The sequence below is a fragment of the Gopherus flavomarginatus genome, chromosome 22, assembly GCF_025201925.1.
Source record: "Gopherus flavomarginatus isolate rGopFla2 chromosome 22, rGopFla2.mat.asm, whole genome shotgun sequence".
NCBI classification, from domain to species: Eukaryota; Metazoa; Chordata; order Testudines; family Testudinidae; genus Gopherus; species Gopherus flavomarginatus.
This window is the reverse complement of record NC_066638.1, coordinates 12,743,162-12,762,563: the sequence shown is the minus strand read 5'-3', so window position 1 is coordinate 12,762,563 and position 19,402 is coordinate 12,743,162. Positions and strand designations below refer to the sequence as shown.

General features: G+C 43.5%; 1 protein-coding gene across 11 annotated transcripts in view; it reads left to right on the top strand.

Moving 5' to 3' along the window:
• LOC127039109 (lethal(3)malignant brain tumor-like protein 4) overlaps positions 1 to 19,402 on the top strand; it is a 101,236-nt gene that overhangs the window by 53,821 nt on the left and 28,013 nt on the right. For 9 of the 11 annotated variants that reach the window (XR_007770876.1, XR_007770875.1, XR_007770877.1 and 6 more), the window contains 8 exons: positions 992 to 1,068; positions 2,377 to 2,462; positions 10,511 to 10,621; positions 14,057 to 14,171; positions 14,269 to 14,368; positions 15,818 to 15,982; positions 18,743 to 18,877; positions 19,297 to 19,358. Coding sequence is in view for 6 of the 11 variants with exons in the window: in XM_050932311.1 (XP_050788268.1) it covers positions 992 to 1,068; positions 2,377 to 2,462; positions 10,511 to 10,621; positions 14,057 to 14,171; positions 14,269 to 14,368; positions 15,818 to 15,982; positions 18,743 to 18,877; positions 19,297 to 19,358 (851 nt within the window). In the remaining 5 variants the exon portion in view is untranslated. The remainder of the gene's footprint in view (positions 1 to 991; positions 1,069 to 2,376; positions 2,463 to 10,510; positions 10,622 to 14,056; positions 14,172 to 14,268; positions 14,369 to 15,817; positions 15,983 to 18,742; positions 18,878 to 19,296; positions 19,359 to 19,402) is intronic. The other 2 variants (XR_007770879.1, XR_007770878.1) reach the window with 1 other exon arrangement.

The following is a 19,402-nucleotide window of genomic DNA, read 5'->3' as shown; positions in this document are numbered from 1 at the left end:
CAGTATGGCCATTCTTATGTTCTGATGTTCTTATGTTCATGCCGCATTCCATGTGAGGGTCTCCCTAGTCCTGGTCCCAGCTAACCAAGAGACCATATTGAATATTTGTAAAGAAAACACCTTTCCTCTCCATTTCATATATCCCAATCTACACTATAGAAGTGTGCCCAGTTTTTAGTTTAATTTCTAAAAAAAGTTAGCTTTTGATCTGTGAAAGCAATACAAAGCATTTAGATTTGCACCCATCAGCTCTGTGTGTGGTGGTGGTTTCTTTAGTGTTACACTCTTTTCACAGCTGTTTCTTACTCCAGGAAGGCAAACTTAGATACAAACAAAAAAACCATCGAAGCAAAATTTGGCTGAAGCTGCATTGTTTTGCCTGGTTTGGCATGAAACCATCAGTCCCTTCCCCAGAACCCATGGGAAAGAAGGGGCTTTCTCAGAACTTGGGCCAAGTTCTCTCAGGATTTCAAGCACTTGGACCAAGTTTTGGCTTTGTAACCAAATCAGAAGCCAGGCAAGTTTCAATTGGCTTCACATTCAGTTAATGAAATATGTACACAGTTCTAAGCTCAAGTCTTCAAATCACCACCCTCCCCCACCATATTTATTTCTTGCATAGGCTTCTTATGGTATGAGTTTTAGCATTTTTTTGTTTGCTTGTTTCATATGTTAGTTTTGAAAATCTGTGCCCAGACTAATTCAGTGGGCTCGTTTTTCAAAGAACAGCACTTAGAAAGGATGCGTTAGCTACACAAACACACACTTCGGCTCTTTAGTATTCACCTGTCTTGCTGGGGCAACTTGAATGTCAGTTCTTGAAAATGTAGCTTTTGTGAATTCCAACCAGGAAGCACTTGTGCTGTACATCATGATCACACACGCTAAAAGCATCTGCTGCTCCAGCAAAGAAACATCAGATCGGATTTGATCTGCTGTGTTTCTTCTCACATTAAAGTTGACTAGAGCCAATTCTTTCCTTTTGATCCAGGTGTGATGCTAGCAGCCCATATATTCGTCCTGTTGGTTACTGCCAAGAAACTGGAACCCCACTGACAACACCACCTGGTATGTTAAAAGCAGGATTGTGTTTCTTGCTTCAGTCAGAAGACCTGCAAGCTCTATCTCCTGCATAATTATATATTTGCAAGTTATGAGTGCTATTCAGTATCCTTTCTTTTATTGGCTGAACAGGTTTATTATTAATGCACACTGAAGTACAACTATATTTGATTTCTATAGCTCTTTCAAGCCACTGAGAGAGGGCTTGATCATTTGGAAACAAAACTGAATTTTTTGTGGGGAAGTCTTTGGAGGTAGATGCAGTATTTCCTTGAAGGCGAGCTGGGAAAAGGAGGCTCAGTCTCATGCTCCCAGAGGTGTGGGTATGGAATTCCTGGAAAGAGAGGAGGAAAAATTGGAGTCCTGTATGTTTCTTCTGCATTGAAATTGAGATATTAGCAAATTGAAAGGATAAAATCTGCAGGGAAATTGTGTTGTTTTCAGGCTTTAGCAGGTTTTTTTTTGTTTTGTTTTTTGTTTTCTTGCCTAAAAAAAATATTGTCCACTTGGTGCTGGATTGACAGCCTTGTAGCATGACGTCCTTTATTTGCTTAATAGGTTTAGCAGCATCGATGGGAGTGGGAGCTTCCTTCAGAATGGAAGGCTAGTCTCTGTTCAATTCCTGACTTCTCTGGGAGTCCTCAATTTGCCAGTTGCGTAGTTTTGTGATGTGCACGGCTGTCCAATGGGAACAACCGAGACTCACAAATTCAGGCTAATAAGATGGTGATAAATAGCAAGGATAGAAAAAAAGACGTAGAACACTTTTTAAAAATGTAGTTTGCGTTGTGCTGCCAAGGAGAACATATCCCACTGTGGTTGAAATACAGGAAATTAGTTTACCATAATCTCAGGAAGTTAATGGGAGAGATGGAGCCTTTCCCTTCCAGGCTGCTAATTTGCATCCAACCCATAGATATGTGGGAAGTGATGGAAAGTCTCTACTATCTAACAGCTGTTCAGAAGCCTGCAATATAGGAAATTAATTTGGTGATCTCAGTTCATATCACAAAACCCCATGACTGGCTCTATCTGGCAACTTACTCAAGAGACGAAGAATTGGTGGAGCAATAAAGAAATGAACAGTGTGCTGGAAGTTTGCACTGCTACTGCCTGTGCTGTAAATTTTCTGTGTGAATAAACAGGTGGCTTAATTCTGCAAGGATGTCAATCTGCCATCTTTTGTGAGAGCTCAGTTCACAGAATAGCCACGTATTACATAGCTGTGCTCCGGTGGTGGTGGTGGTGGTGGTTTTGTAGTTGATTGGAGTTTTTTATAATTTAACTCTTAAGATAGTCCTTCATCTTTTCCAGAATACAAGGATTCCAAAAGCTTTTCATGGGAGAAATATTTGGAAGAAACCAGTTCCCAGGCAGCCCCAGCAAGAGCATTTAAATTGGTTGGTGAAGTTCTTTTGTCTCACTGGGTCAGAATATTACAATAGAGTGTACCATTCTCAGCCCCGTTCATGTCAGGCAGGCTTCACAGTGGGGTGTTCCCCATCTCCACGCTACTGAGGCACACCGGATCTTTGCTCTGAGCCTGGGTTTAGCATGGCCCCTCAGGAGAACTCTCCAGAATCCTGTCTCCAGACATGGCAGACTCCAGGGCTCCCTTTGGAGAGGAGCTTTTGCGCAATTCGTAAAAGATTTTTAACTGAATGTCTCTGTTTATTCATTGGCTTTGAAGTTTTTCTCCTCAAAACTGCTAAACTAAAAAAAAAAAAAATCTTAGTGAGGAGGGTATGAAGAGCCACACCTCCCCTAACCCACAGAAATAACCGATCAGACAGCAATCTCCTGGCACACTCGTTAGGCGGCTCCTGGGAGCAAGGGAAGCTCTCAGCCAGCGAATGAGAGGTCCATGCTGAGATTGTTAGGCAGGCCACATGAAAGCTCCCTTCATTGAGTTAGAGCAGGCTAGAAACATTTGCATGGAATCAGAAGGTAGCTTTGTTTTTGTTTTTTCCAAAGGCGCCCCCCCCACTTACACCTCTTAGGCATGCGACCCCTATTCCCATGGCTTGCCAAGGAGGAAACGTTGGCTGGAGTCCCCTGAATATCAGGGGAAGATGATGTCCCACAGCAACAACCCAGAGGAGCAAAGCCCTGCTCCCAGCCAGCCTGTAAGCAAGGTCCATGCTCAGATGGTTGAGAAGGCCGCAAAGATTCCACCCTCCGTACAAGCTGTTCTGCCTACAGGAGTTCAGCTGCCATGAAAGGTGTGGGCGGCTGCAATCTTTCTGATACCAGAGCCAGTCTCCACTGATTCCAGCTCACTGCTCATGCTGTGTGGTCAGTGCTCACTCAGCCAGCAGCAGATGAAATGATCTCCTTCCATGGGAGATGGACCTACCTCCTTTCCCTTTCCAGTCTCCAAGAGGCCTACAAGAGGGAGTGACTACTAGTAATTTTCCTTCAGGAGACGTGCAGGATACATGCCTACAAACTGTCCTTTCAATCTTCTTGGTAATGCGCTCTCCCCTTGCCTCTGCCCCTCCCTCACCTTGTCAAAGGGATTTGGCCCAGGACCTGAAGAACATTGTTCACAATCAGCTCTTAATGAGACAGCACAAAGTCTTAGCACCTCCAGCAAGAGAATCTTCCCACTAGAGCCTCCTAAGAGGAGAAATTTGTAAAGCTAGCAAGATATCCCAGACTTTCAGCTAGCTTTTTAGAATTGAGATTGAATAGAGGACTAACTTCACAGGTGCTTGTGTTGTTAGAAAATGAAACAGAAAAAAAAATCCTTAGAAAAACTGGCAGAGTTGGCCAGGAGCTGTGTAATTCTTCCTCACCTGGTTTATGAGGGTCCGATGAAGGTGGAGTGGGAATTCACTTTCAAGACTTACTTGTACCTAATGATTAAAAGGGTCTTCATTACTCTGCCTAAAGTTAAACCTACTGCAGCCTCCTTCTTAATGGGCATAATCATACCAGTTGAAGGAGTATTCCTGCCAAACACACGGACGAGAGAATAAGATCACTCAGACTAAACTTGGATACAGCAGTCTCAGCGCTGAGGTTATTGGCTGAAGTTTTTTATCATGGAGGTCTGTGTGCAACTGAGGAGTCATTGTGAGTGGGCAAAAAAGCCCTGGAAAAACCACTAAATAAAATCTACTTAAAACTAGATTTCCCTAGTGGCTTTTTCAGCATTGGTGCTTCAGCTGGCTACATTTGTAGTACATTTAAAACTTCCAGAGATGTGTCCCAGAAGTAACTGTGGCTTCACTTGAAATATTTTATTGGTATACTATTTGGGGAGTGTGGAGACAAAGTAGCCACTGTGGCTTTAGACAAGAGAATAAATCTCTCGCTCTTTCCAGTGAGAGAAACTTCAAACTATCTTATCCCAACAAGTATTCCCTTTGAAGTCACTGCTCCTTCAGGTCGTAGCACAGAGATTATACATGAGGAAGAGGCCATTGCTGTTGGAAGACCACGTTTGGGGTTGCAAACCATCCAGTCCCAATAGCTTCTCTTGGTTTTGGGTTTCTCAAGTCTGAACCACTCCCCCCTTTTATGAGGTGTACTTCAAGATGGGCCCTCAGAAAATGGATACTTGAGGCAATCAGGGAAAGATGCTTGTGATCCCAGGGTCAAGTTCATGCCTTCCCCAAAGTTAATTAAAATAAAACACTAAAGACCCTTCACAGCATCAGAAGACTAGCGATGCAATAGTCCATCTCCATGTTGGAACGATAGAACCAGTTCCATGGAGAGACAGATATTTTGGAAAGAGGGCAAGATTTTTGTAATTCAAAGAGAAACAATGGCCTCCAGCCTCTTTTATATCTCAGTTCTCTCAACAAGTCCATAAGGAGATCAATATTCCAGGTAGAAATACTGAAATCCGTCATTGTGAAAATAATCCTCCTGAAGATACAATCGGGGCGAGTCACCCAGAGATACTTTAGCTTCCTGCTGCAATAGAAGCATCTCAGTGTAGAGTTGTAACTTCTACACAGGAAGGCACAAATGCCAAGGTCATTCCTCCCTTCAAGTGAAAAGAATATGTGTCTACCCTTGTCCAATGACCTTCTCATTATGTTATGCAGGGTCTAGCAGCCATTGCCAAAAGCCTTCAGAAGCACGACTTTGAGCAAACAAGTGGAAGGGCCAGTTACAGCCCTCATAAAACTCTAGCATATAAGTTATTGTCAAAGGCATTCTTTATTTCAGAAGAGAGATGGAAAAAAGAGAGTCTAATTTGTCCAACATTAGCACTCATCTGCTGAGATTAAAATCTCTGACTCAGCTCCGGGGCTACTAGGGCTCGTGTGTGGGACCTAGCACAATTCTTGCTTTGCTTCCAGCCAGCAATTGCAGCAAATGAGTATATAAAGATCTTGGTCCAGATCCAGTACTAGCATCTCTTGATGAATTCATTTTTTTGTGTATGATTAGTTCTGTATTGATTTCCATAAAGAACCAGACAATGAAAAGTACAAAAAGGTAAATGACCTGCAGTTTGTATATGTTTCAAATACCACATGGTTTATGGGATCTCCAGTAGAATTATGCAGAGTTACAACTTGTCAAGGCTGCAAGAGCAGACAATACAAAACCAGGCAATACTACATAGACATAACATGTTAGGAGGAGGGTAACAGTAATAAAACAGGAGAAAACGTAGGTGAATAGGGAGAAGGGATGGGGGAAGGAAAAAGATGAGGAGCTAGGAAGAATGGAGGCCTGGCTTTCTTCGAGCCGTCTCAACATTTTTTTTTTATCCAAATATATCTAGACACATGGTCCAAATTTCTTCAAATTAATTGAATTTACCTAGAAAGCGATTATTTCTTTATATTTAACAGCTACCTCCTGTTGGGTCCGGAGAAGCTGATCCTCAATATAGATATAGATCCCATGTTGTGAGAACATATCTGGACTCCTATATTACCTGAGGGAGAGGGGAGTGGTCCAAGGAGGAGTCATGGAGTGTAACCTGTCTCATGCTTTGGGCCGTCAGACACTCCTCCATTTACAGCAGATGATTCTTCAGAAATCCAGTGAACACGTAACTGCTCAGAATGCAGAAAATCTTCAGCTCTGCTTAAAGAAGTAACCTTGTTCCTGTCCTGGGCAGAAGCTCTCTTTTCCTCAGGGTTCAGTGCCAAGAAGGAAAGTCAGGGTCAGTCAGCTCAGCAAGACACTCTCAGAACTGAGGGAATGCAGTCTTGATCAGCTCACCTTGCAGTGCATCACAGGCCAGGTGAGCAGCCTGTTGAGGAACCTATTTGCATCCAAGTTCAGTAGGAAAACCAAAAGAGGTGCTATATGAGGAAGAGAGACTCAAAAGTAGAGGCCATCGTCCTCTTATCTCAGACATGTGTTGAAAGACCCTCCCTTATGCCTTTCCCCTTCAGCCACTGAAAGTAAAGATGGTAAAGAAGATTGTGATTATAACCACCTTCAGGTCTTGGTTCTCAAACCTGAGTTAGGCATAACTGGAACTTCCTCTCAATCTATATATATATATATATATATATATATATATATATATATATATATATATATATATATATATAAACACACACTCTCTTCAACAGGGACTTATCCTGAATCAAAATCCAATGCTGCCTAACCCATCAAATGAGAATGTGAGGTGATGTACCTATAGTCACTCGTTCTAAGAAAGTGATAAACACCCTCTTGTCTTGGAGGAAATTCATTAATTACACTGCTCTACAGCCAAAATGCTTCTGAAATAAATGTAGTCCAACTTTACTAATTCTGGGTCACTGAGAACGAAAATAATGTTTAAAATTGTTGATTGGCTCTAGTTTTCAAGATATGCTATTGGGTCAGTATATATGATTCTTGACTTGGGAATGGCGGAGGGTAAGTGAGTTATAAAGGGAAGGGATCTCAATTTAAACCAGAAATGACTAAAATACATCTTTGACTGGAACTATGAATAAATCTCTGACTGGGTTTGGACAGTACTTGCTTTTTAGGCAAAACAATGAATGATGCAATCTGAAGCTGGTATTGTGTCATACATGATATGAATTGCATCATGTTATTCCTAGAAGTCATGGATGATGCAATCATAACGAAGCTTACATCACTCTGCTGAACAAATTGCCCTATATCAGCTCTAGAATTCATACAGTGTTGTGCTCTTTTATTTGTCAGTGTTTGATTTTGCAAAGGGACACATTTCTGTTTAGCCAAAGTGAGCAGAGATGCCTCGTACTTGTGTGAACAGTGCAGATAACTTCTGCTATGTTTGTGGTGAAGTGACTTTTGCATCACAAAAGCGCAGTATAACCACTATGGTTAAGAGAGCCTATCACCTTTATTTTGGCTGCAAAATTGGAGATCAGGACAAGAGGTGGGCCCCACACATATGCTGCAACACTTGTGCAACAAATCTTCTTCAGTGGTTGAACAGGAAAACGAAATCTATGCCTTTTGCAGTGCCAATGATTTGGAGAGAGCCAACAGATCATACAAATTGTTACTTCTGCATGGTGCCTCCAGTTGGGAAAGGTGTGTCAAAGAAGAAAAAGTGGACTGTGCATTATCCAAACATTCCATCAGCTATACGCCCAGTACCCCACGGAGAAGGACTGCCGGTTCCTGATGCACCAGTATCATTCTCACTTGAGTCAGACGAGGAAGAGGAAGAGGATGACACTTCTGGTCCTGAACCATCTATGTCACAGGACCCACATTTTCTCCCATCCTCCTCTTCTGAACCACACCTCATAACACAAGGTGAACTGAATGACCTTGTCAGGGATTTGGAACTACCCAAGAGTAAGGCAGAGCTGTTGGGCTCCAGACTACAGCAGTGGAATCTCCTGGCAGGCTATCAGGGCAAATGGAGCCCATCAATGCTTGCAGACTATTGCTGGACAGTGACAAGAGGTGCTCCATTTAATGAATACAAGAGACAAGCCAAGAAGCGCCGAGTAGACACTGAATAGGACTAAACTATGTACATAATAGTTTTTTGCCTTTTGTTTCATAATAAATTTTATTTATATAACCCTTTTGCTGATTTTTAAAGTGTTACATAAACAGTACAGGTGAAATATTATCATGTAAAGCAACCATAAACACATGAAAAGACCTAGGTTTACAATTTATGATTAAAACTCTACTATCTACACAATATACATATACATAAAATGTAAAAACTTAAATATCTTAGAAACAATAGCCAATCAGTTGTTTTAATTGTCATATTTGAATTCAGCTCATCAAAATACATAATAAATATCACATTTTATCTCTGAAGCAGACGACTTCTCAAAAATTGTAGACCAGTGTAATGTCTGTGTCACTTGAGGTTTAGATGTTGGGGTTATAACGGACACATCAGAGCAAGGTCAGCTGAAACAAAGAACTCTCGTGGTTTTACAAGATGATCTTACCGGGGGCTCAAGACCAGCACTTTTTGGAAAGACAAGTCAATGACTGCAGGCATATTGCACTGTAATAAACCTATGATAATCTCATCACAGTCACATAACACACATCGGAGGACCACTACTCTTATCAGTCCTCCTGCAATGGGCAGTTCCCTGCCTTGATCTTGATCTGTGGGCTACAAGTCCTAATAAAGCCGCCTCTCAGCTTCATAGCTAGTAGGTCTCTTCCTTTTCTCACTGAAAGTATCTCGCCTGTTCGCTACCTCCTGGTCTAAGGGGGTTTTGGAGCTTGCTGTCAATGAAAGTGCAGTTGCACACTCTATCAAACATGGTATATCAGTGAACTAACCAGCTCCACATCTCCAGAGTTGCTAAAGTCTGTCTCGCACCATAGGAAGTGGTATGTTGCCCTGCTGGTTGAATCCAAACATCCTAAGGAAGTAGAAATGCAGGTTCGATGTGAACAGAATAAATATAGGAATAAATATAGCAAAGGTATTCAAAGCCTCAGGTAGAACTCCTCTTGTTACTACGCAATCTGAAAAGAGCAGCACCTTTTGTGGGTGGAGAGATCACACACGTTCTGAGGAGTTCCATCATTCTCAAACATTTTCTCAGATACTGTAGAATCAACATCCTCAGCCCTGCTGGTGCAGTGTTTGGTAGAAGGATGTTACAGGACAGGATGCCCCTGTAGCCCTTAAGTTCCTTTTCAGTTCTACATGGGTGAGCTGAATCCACAGGAATGATTTACTGTTTTCTACATCCTACTGTGAAGGCTGTCTGACAGGGAGAAGACAGAGAAAGGGAAAATCCTGTCTTACCTATGAATTTTCATTCGAGGAGCCTCCATGTCAGTCAGTCTGACCCTCCCTAAGAGGATTGTGTTATACTCAAGCTTTTTTCTGACTTTTGCTAACTTGTTAAATAGTTTGAAAAGGAATAGGGTGTTCTTCCAGGGTATCATGTCCCGGCTCTGCTGCAAATGGTTTGAATTGAGTAGCGCTTGTAAATGTTTTACAGGTAGTATTTTTCAGCTTTGGAAATTGTTCTAAGCCCAGGGTCAAAGCAGCAATCTGCCCTGCATCCAGTTGCCATGGAGAGAGGATGTGACTACATGTAGTATCCAAAGGCTTAACTAGAGATAGCTGCATCCTGAAGCCAATGAGGCTACATTACCAAGAACTTTTAAAAACGTTAAGTGATTTTCTTGCTGGTAAAAGGTGCCAGATTGACAACCTGGGATACTTGCTCTCTCTGTTTATCTGCAGAAAAGGAACAGCACTGGTAACAGCAGGGCCATCTTCCCCTATGCTGCATGCAGTGTACGTCAACCCTGAGATGGTGGGACTATATCTAGGATGCAATAGTAGCAGGGTCTCCATGCCCATTAAATTAATGGCTTATGCTGAGACTACCAGCAGTAGGACTGTTTATTGCCAATTTTGACAGGGGTTTATGTGATGTGAACACATGTTCACAAGTGACTGAAATGAGATCTGCCGAGTCACAGCACCTAAATTATGGAAGAGAGCTGTCAGATGATGGTGTCTTTCAGTCACTACCATCCTAGGCTGCATTTAACTCAGTTACATAGTAGTGAGCTGTCCAGTGTCCTTCTAAAATACCTCAGGAGGTGAATGGATCATACCCTGGATCCCAGTAGGAGTTCTGCATGCAGACATATGGTGGTTAATAGCCCTGCGTCTTTAAATCTATGGTGCCAAGGTTATCCTGAGAAGTCTAAATTATTCTTTTTTTAAGCTTTAAGAAGGAAATAAAATCTGCCACCAGTATGGAGTACGAAAAACTCCTCTCTGTTGCTCAGATTGTCTCATTTGTGGCCTTTGGCAGCTGGCAAATTGCCAACATAACCCATCAGGAAATCCTGATTTTGGTCTCAAAAGCAGTCAGTGGCTTGCAGGAGTGGGGCTCAAAGTTACAAAGGAATGTTTGTGGTATGTGGAAGAACTTACCTATTTATCCAGAAAAGATAACTAGTACTATACGACTTGAAATGATGGACTTTTCACAATTCCACTTGCAATCTTCTCTTACAGCGTCCAGCCCACGGATTCCAGGTTAACATGAAGCTAGAGGCCGTGGACAGGAGAAATCCCATGTTAATAAGAGTGGCAACAATAGCTGAGAAGGAGGACCATCGTATCAAGGTATGCCTTTCAAAGAAAGCACAGTGCCCTTCTGCCCAGGAATACAGATGACTTGAGATACAGAGTGTGCATAGATTGGCTCCTCCTTGTTATGGAAATGACAACAAGCAGGAACACCTTACAAATAACAGATCTGGAAAGCAAAGCTGTCCAGTCTAAAAATGATCTTTTGCTTGTTAGTTCCATGTGAGTCGTCATGTTACTGCTCACTATTGTCTGATACTAGTTTAATTTAACTTATTTTGGAATGACAGTTGCTGAAATAGTTTTGCCTTCCCTCGAGCAGTTTCTGCATTATCTATGTGAATTAATGCAACATTGATATACTACTAATGGGAAGTTCATCGGCAGCTTCTGAGCTCCCCTTAACAGTGAACTGAAAAGGAAAACCCATAGTCAAGATGAGCCCAGGTTTATGTCATGAGTGGCTCCACTCACTATCATGTAATCGGCACATAAATGCATTTTAATTTGCCTTTTGATTTCATGTAAATATACTGCTGGTGAAAGGTGCTGGTTTGCCAGTCACAGAGACCGAATGTCAATCCACAAAACGGGGACAGTAGCCATGTGAGGTCCCTCAGCAATATGCCTCTGTACTGACATGGAGGGACCACCATTCGGATGAGAGTGGAGTTCTATCCATGGCCCATTCAATTCTTGGTCTCTCCCCTGAGATCACTAAGGAGAGCCAAGTTTTACAGTTATAGTTCTGTAATTAGCATTGTGGCCCCACGTTCATTGGAAATGACCAAGAACATCAACTCATATTGTCTAAACCACCAAACAACCATTAGATGGAAACATCTTTTATTGGACCAGCTGCTGTTGGTGAGAAAGACAAGCTTTCGAGCTTACTCAGAGCTCTTCTTCAGGTCTGGGAAAGGTACCCAAAGTGTCACAGTTAAATACAAGGTGAAACAGATTGTTTAGACTATATTAACACACATTTCAAGGAACAACTCAAGGTGAAGTGGCCTGTTACATTCCTTCTATGACTGCAGGGGTGTTAAGGGGCAGGAAGCAGCTGGATGGGGGTTGTTAGTCGGTTTGTTGCTGAGATCGTTGTAGTAAGCCATTAATCTAGTGTGTCTCTCTTCAATCCTTGTTTTTTATTACCTAGCAAAGTTATGAATTTAAGTTCCCAGGCTCATCCTTTGAAAGTATTATGCAGAGGACTGATAGGTCAGATAAAGAATGATCGCTTTGTGAAAAGTGTTCACCCACAGGTGATGTGGTGTTTCTGTCTTTTATCCTTTACCCGTGTCAGTTCATTTGAGAGCATTGAGTTTATTGTCTGGTTTCATCCACATAGTTGTTATTGGGGCACTTAGTGCACTGGATAGGGTACTCCACATGTTGTGATAGGCGTGTGTAGGACCCATGGATCTCGAAAGGTGTCGTGTGGAGGTGTTAATCATTGTAGAAGTGGAGTTATGGCTGCAGGTTTTGTATTTGTTGTTGTGGCAGTGTCTGGTGCTGCTTTGACTTGGTGTTTGCTGATCTGTGGGGAGCCTGCTTCTGATGAGCTTGGTAGGCAGTTGTTTGAAGGTCAGAAAAGGGGGTTCAGGAAAGATTTCTTTCAATGTTGTCCACATCAACCATCGGTTGTAATTGTTTGGAGATACAGTGTGTGGGTTCCCATGTGGGTTGGTAAGTAACAACAAGGAATGTGCAGTCAGAGGGTTTTTTTGGGGTTGCGTTTATTTTTTTTGGTCTTGAAGCAGGTTCTTGTGGGATATTTGAGTGGTGCATTCTATGAGAAGTAGATTACAACCCATACTTGATGGGGACAACTTGCTGAAAGAAATCTTTCCTGAATCCCTCTTCTGGCCTTCAAACAACTCGCCAAGCTCATCAGAAGGAAGCTCCCCAAAGACCAGCACGCACCAGCTAGAGTGGCACCAGACCCTGCCATAACAATAGATGCAAAACCTGCAGATATTGCTCTACTGCTACGATGATCAGTCCCCAAAGGAAACTTGCACAACATCTTCAGAAGACAAGCCTGGGAAATTAAATTTGAAACGTTGCTAGAAACTAAAAATCACAATCTTATAAAGACACTAGATTTATGGCTTGTTACCAGGGATGCTAGAAATCCGTTTGCCACAGAAAAATGTTGAATTTATGTTTTTACAGAGAATCTTTAGCTTTTACATTTTGTGAAAAAATAAAAATATATACAGGAACCCCTGTTATCTGGTCAAATTGGGACTGGAGCCAGATTGCATAATCAAAAATTCAGATAATCAGAGAATGGGCGGGGCTCCATCTGTCAGTCCCGAGTGGTGGGGCTTGGGCTGTCAGCTTAAAAATTGTAAATATATCAATAAAATATTGCGTCCAGCCTACATATATTGTATCTAGGAAAACTACAGTTCAGCATTTCAAACATGGATTTTTATGGTTTCTTACTGGAGAATATTGGGGTGGGGGGGCGGGGAGTATCACAGAAAACTAAGATCCGTAGATCCCAAAAATCTGTAACTCACCTAACCCTCTCTCTCTCTTTTTTTTTTTTTTTTTTTTGGTCCTATGACTGAAGAGGTTTTAATGAGCCACTTCACCTTGAATGGTCTCTTATAATATGTATTTAGCTGTGCCGCTCTGGCTTAGTCTACGCTATCAATTTATGTCGGTGTATCTACATCACTCAAGGGTGTAGATTTTCCACACCTCTGAGCAATGTAGCTATACCGACTAATCCGCAGTGTAGACAACACTATGTTGATGGGAGGACTTTTCCTATTGACATAGCTACTGCCTCTCAGGGAGGTAGAGTATCTGCACCTCCTGTCGGCACAGGTAGCATCTTCACCGAGCCCTACTGCAGCGCAGCTCCACTGGTACAGCTGTACCACTGCAACGCTGTAAGTGTAGACAAGCTCTCTGGGTACCTTTCCCAGACCTGGAGAAGAGTTGGCCCAGTAAAAGATATTACCTAACCTATCTTGTCTCTCTAATATCCTGAGACCAACATGGCTACACCAACGCTGCAAATAGAAAGTTCTAGTTAGTCCGTGCAAAAGCTGTACTAACTCATTTTCTGTAACAACATTTTTGGATTCCTAGAATGCAAACCAAGTAAATAAGCAATTGAACTTGCAAATATTAAGCCCGAAGATAAGATGTGACTAAATATCCATGTGTCCTGTGCTTTGTTGAGGGCCCAAAGGTTTGATTATGTCTCCAGAATCTTTGTTCTTTGTAACTACAGATGCAGGGCTCAGGAAAACAGTAGTTACATTGACCAGGTCAGAGGGAGGATTGTGTGACATACAGCATGGAAAGTTGCCACCCCAAAGGAAATTTTTATGAAAAATTGAGCAAGTTAAAACAGCCGGGGGAAGGGCTAAAATGAAAGCTGAGTCCTAACCTTAACTCTCTCCCTCACTGCTGGTGTGGTCTGTACTTGTTTGGCTTCCCTTTTAGATACATTTTGATGGTTGGGACCACAGCTATGATTTCTGGGTCGACGCAGACAGCTCTGACATTCACCCTGTGGGCTGGTGTGCAAAAACCGGACACACCCTGCAGCTCCCGCTAGGTGAGGGGGATGATGTCATGCCATTGCATTACATTTTTCTTCTCTTGCCTAATCTTCAAGTGCAAAAAATATATTGTTTAACTATTTTCATTACTAGGTGCTGCTGATATGATGGGAGTAGCAGGGCAGGGGTGTCCTACCCCCGGCTGCCAGGGTATTGGTCATGTCAGGGGACCCCGATATGGAACACATTATACGTACGTGCACCTGGGCTATAAGGGATAATTTTCAAAGCTTGACACAGGTGTTTTAGCTGCTTGACTCCTATTGTCCATGGGAGCAGTACAACTATATCCCCTGGTTATTCTGTAGATACTATCATATCTTTGGTTGCAGCTCCCTCTTGTGTCTAAATGGACTGATTGACTATCAGTTCAGCTTGCACTGTTGGTATCGGAAACTAGATTGTATTTCAGTGGGACGATGATTTCTACCACCCCCTGCCATTAATGTTGTTCCTTTTTATAAAATAACATACCTGAAAGCAGCACACAAGATTTAAGGGAGAGAAGGCGCATGGTGTAGTTGTTAGTGTTTTGCTCTGCTACTGATTTCCTGGGGGAGCTTGGAGGAATCAAACTCTCTGTTGTCTTAATTTTCTTCCTCTGTAAAATGGGATCATACTTGCCTACCTCATGTAAGGGTTGCAGAGATTAGATACTTATTGTCTATAATAATACCTAGCTTTTATGTGGTGTAAAGTGCTCTGAAATTCTCAGATAGAATGGGCAATAGAGGTGCAAATCATTGCGTGAATTTCTGCACAAGCCAGGAGGCTAATGGAGAATAGCTATGGTTAAGCAGTCGGTGCTGTCTAATAGCTAGAGCTCAGCACTCTGAATCATGTGATCTTGGTTTCTAATCTTGGCTCTGTCACTGGCACTCTGTAGCTTAGTTTCTCTCTCTATCTCTAAAATTGGGCTAAAAATACCTAGATCCCAGAGAAGTTTTGAGCCTTAATTTATTATTATTTGTAAAGCTGTTCCCGACAGAGCAGTAGAGTGGGCATACACCATAGTGGAGAGGGACTGCTAATGGAGGGCTTACTCTGTACTGTCACTTTCACTTTTCTTGTTAGGAAACTCACTCTTTTGTACTTTGCAGTTTCACTTTGCTTGTCAGATCAGCTCACCTTGATGCTCTCTTTGTCTCCTCCTCCCACAAAAGATCTGGTGCCTGGGTTTGTGCTGCTCTGTGCCTGAAACACCCTCTCTTGACCCTGTGCACCATGCAGCCTTCCTCTCCTCTTTCAAATCCTTCCTCAAAACTCAACTTTTGTCTAGTTGTCTATCACTGACCTCTGCTCTGGGCCAGATTGTGCTCTCATTTACATTGGTGTCAGCCCATTGAAGTCACTTGGGCAACTCAGAGCAGAACCTCCTTGACAGGTCCTCCTCTGGTCTGCCTTCCCTCTTCCATGCCCCCTAGCATGCCTGTCCTTCCAATTGCACAAGTCTGGCATGCAGCTGCTAAACAGACTGTCTGCTGCTCCTCAGGGGTCTTCTGCCCACATGCTTTCCCTTGCTCTATTCCCCCAAACGGCTGTACTCTCCTGAGCTCGTTGGTGCATGCATCCCTGATTTGGGCAGGGTGGGCATGGCAGGGCTAGATGAGGCTGTAGTAGAATGTCTTTGTTTTCAACACAGGTTAGTTGGCTGCCCGTATTCTGAAGTTAACCTCAACAGAGAAAGCTCATTACAGGATCGCCTCAGTGGGGAGAGGCCTTCACCCAGCAACAGTGTCCAGAAGCCCAAGAGACCAGAGACTCCTGCTCCATTCATAGACCTACAGGAGGACTCTCCACAGTCCAGGTGAGGCTGACTTTATTGTTGACCAGAGCTCTGCTGATACCCAGTGTCTGCATTATCTCACAAGACTGAAAGCCGGGAGTTAACAGAATAGCAGTTAAAGCACTGGATTCATCTCTCCTCTTTATACCTGTGACAAAGAGCAGGAGTCACCAGGCTGCGGTGTGGAAGGCAGATGTATCAGCCCTAGAATGGTAAAGGCCCTTTTCCTCATGAGCTGAAATGGGGTTACCTCCGGTCAACTAGGGACACCTGAGGGCTGCTGATGGACCTTTAAAAAACCTCTTTTCTGGTGAGAGGTTGAGGAGAGATGGGAGACAAGCTGCAGCAATGAGAAAAGGCTTCTCCTGGGTGGAAGGCTCCTCTCCTCCCTGCAGGGGAAGCAACCCCCCAATGGACTGTTTGGGGAAGGGCTGGCATCCAGGGGCTAACATAACAAGGCAGCACCCCTAAGAGGAGGCAGGGAGAGAGATTCCCCTTTTGTGTTATGAATTTGTTTCTTTTTGTTTGGCTGAAAAGCACTCCTGGGGCCTACCCTGAGGCCCACCCTGTAAATACTGAAGAGTAAAAGCTCTCTGGAGCGGGACTAATTTACTCCAGGCCTCCACCACCAGAGGGGGGAATGCTGAGCTCTGCGAGGTGAAGCAGGAATCTTGCCACAGTACCATTAACCCTTGCCTTGCACAATCTCAGTATGGGACACTGCACTTGTATACTCTATACATGCTCTAAATAGGTTTTTTCCCTCCTTTATCCTGTTGCCCTGGTCAAATTCCAGTAAGGAAATTACATTCTATTCTATTGCCATAAATATTTCCCTTGCCCTTTCAACTGGATATAGGCTTTTTCTTTACTTCTTGTCCTGAAACTCTCAACCAGGGTTGCTATGTGCTGTTAAACTACTGCAGCATTCCACCCTGGAGGTGGCTGCATTTCAGGTGCAGGAGAAATGATTTCTTATCATCATGAAGTGCTTTGGGAGCCTTTATGACAGTGATTTATGAATGCAGTTGTTGTGGGAGTTGAGTATCATTCAGGAAAATCTGTGTATCAACCCCATGGCTGCAAGAGTCAACTGAAACATATTATTAAGAAGAGCTGGGAACTAAGGGATTAATTGCTTAGGCCATGTCTACGCTACAGAATTAAGTCAACCTATGTTAGTAGTGGACCTGCAGTAATTACTGCTATTTTTCCTGTCCACACAGCCCTCCTTCTGTCAGTAGTGTGCATCCTCACCAGGAGCACTTGCACCGACTTAAAAGGGATAGAGTGGGGGGCTGAGAGCCCACTCCACTCCACTCCACTCAGTTTCAAAACAGGGAGCCTACCAGCAGTGAACATTCTCGACATTCACGGCTCCGACTGTCAGCCCCCTGACAGCCAACAGGTGATGCAAGGACCACAGTGACTATACAGACACTGCATCACCCAGACTATGTCAACCTAAGCTTTACGCCTCTCATCAAGGTGGATTTACTGGATCGGCATAAGGGGCAAGTTACAGTGGCAGGAGGAACGCTCTAGTGCAGGGGTCAGCAACCTACAGCACGTGTGCCAAGACAGCACGTGAGCTGATTTACTGCGGCACGCTGCTGCCAGCTTGGGGTCCTGGCCGTCGGCCCCACTCAGCCTGCTGTCGGCCTGGATGGGCGGAACCCAGGGCCGGCCACGGGCTGAGCAGGGCCGGCAGCTGGGACCCCACCTGGCAGGGGCCAGCAGACAGAATCCCAGACCAGCAGTGGGCTGAGCCACTCAGCCCACTGCCAGCCTGGGGTCCCAGCCGCTGGCCCCTGTAAATGTAAAATGTATTACTGGCATGCAAAACCTTAAATTACCGTGAATAAATGAAAACTTGGCACACCACTTCTGAAAGGTTGCCGACCCCTGCTGTAATGTGTACACTTACATAGTTAGGTCAACTTAAGCTGCCTTACATAAACTTAACTTTGTAGTGTAGACATGCCCCTAGATTCCTGTAGAGCCAGAACTGCAGATCTCAGCAGTTTGATTCAGTTGTGCTGTTTGTTGTGTATGTGGGGAGGTGGGAGGCTGTTGTCGTTTTGATTAAATGTTAACGTTCTGTTCACTTTGCGTGGAGGTTAAAAATCCCTGGACATATTTAGTAGGAAGAGGGTTTGCCTCCAGTGCAATGTATTTGGCCAAATGTCTCTTCCCCTCCCAGCACTGTTCTGTGTCCCCTGTTGCCAGCCTCATTCCCAAGGTGGCTGCGTTTCAGTGGTGCTGTACATAGGAAGATTGTACAGAGCTGTGGGACCCTTGTGGGAAAACAGGCAGGATAGAAATGTAATATACTCTTGTTTTAAACAATTCATTTCTTGCTAGTGGGAGGTTTGAGTTTCCTAGCGCAAATCTTACAGTGCCCCACTGCTTCTCCCTTGCCTTGCACATCTGCTGCAGCTCAGTTTATGCACCAAACTTAGCTGTGAAAACTTATTTAAATATTATCCAAAGGTATCAAGGTTTAAAGCTCTTGATGCACCAGAATTAATGCTTCCATGGTCCCTTCCTGCTGCTGAGATCAGAGCCTGGGCTAGCAAGGGATGATTTCTCTCACATCATCTCCATGCGTCAGCGCTAAGAAGAAAAGTGCTGTGCATCACTAACCAGGGGATGGGAGTGTAAAGTTTAAACCATGAAGTGGTGCTTAGAAGTTGTTTTCACATACAAGTCAAACAACATCCAGCATTTCTGGAGAAGTGGAATGTATGAGTTAATTAGCTTCAATTATTGTCTCTCTAGAAAATCTTCCATGCAAGATAGCGAAAGATCGGGCCGAAGCAGCATCCACAGTCTGTCAGAGCAGTCTGAAAACAGTCAAGAGCAGCCTTGGATTGAAGAGGAATCATCTGCAGATACCATTGCTAAACCAAAAAAGTGAGTGAGACTTGGCAGCATGTTCCACTGCACTAGTGGGTAAGTTTCCCACAACGGCAGCTATACCTGAAATGGGAAAGAGAAGGAGTTGCTCTGTGGAGCAGCCAGTTTGTCCAGAGGTTACAGTTTGTATAGTAAGATGGTGAGGTCCCATTTAAATTTCCCCACATTTGGTGGAGGATTTCTTTCCTTTGTCTGCCATGGACCCAAATCTGTATCTCCTCCTGTGAATTTAGCAGCATGGCACTTACCCAAGAGATGTCTGGTGATGGGTGGAGGGAGATTAAGGGGTGTGATTGCCAGTTCTAAGGAGGAAAGTTCTTGGTTCTTGTAAAACTCCCATTAACACTCATTGCAGAAAAACAATTTGTCTCTATTGCTTGCTTTGTTACCTTTACATAACTGATTTATGCTTTCAGGGTTGGGTGCTCGCATGCCTATAGAAAGCTCCAGCTAGTGAAACAGGAATACGAAGGGAAAGGTTGGTTAATTTTATGTGTGTGTTTTAGGTAAAGAAACCATCAA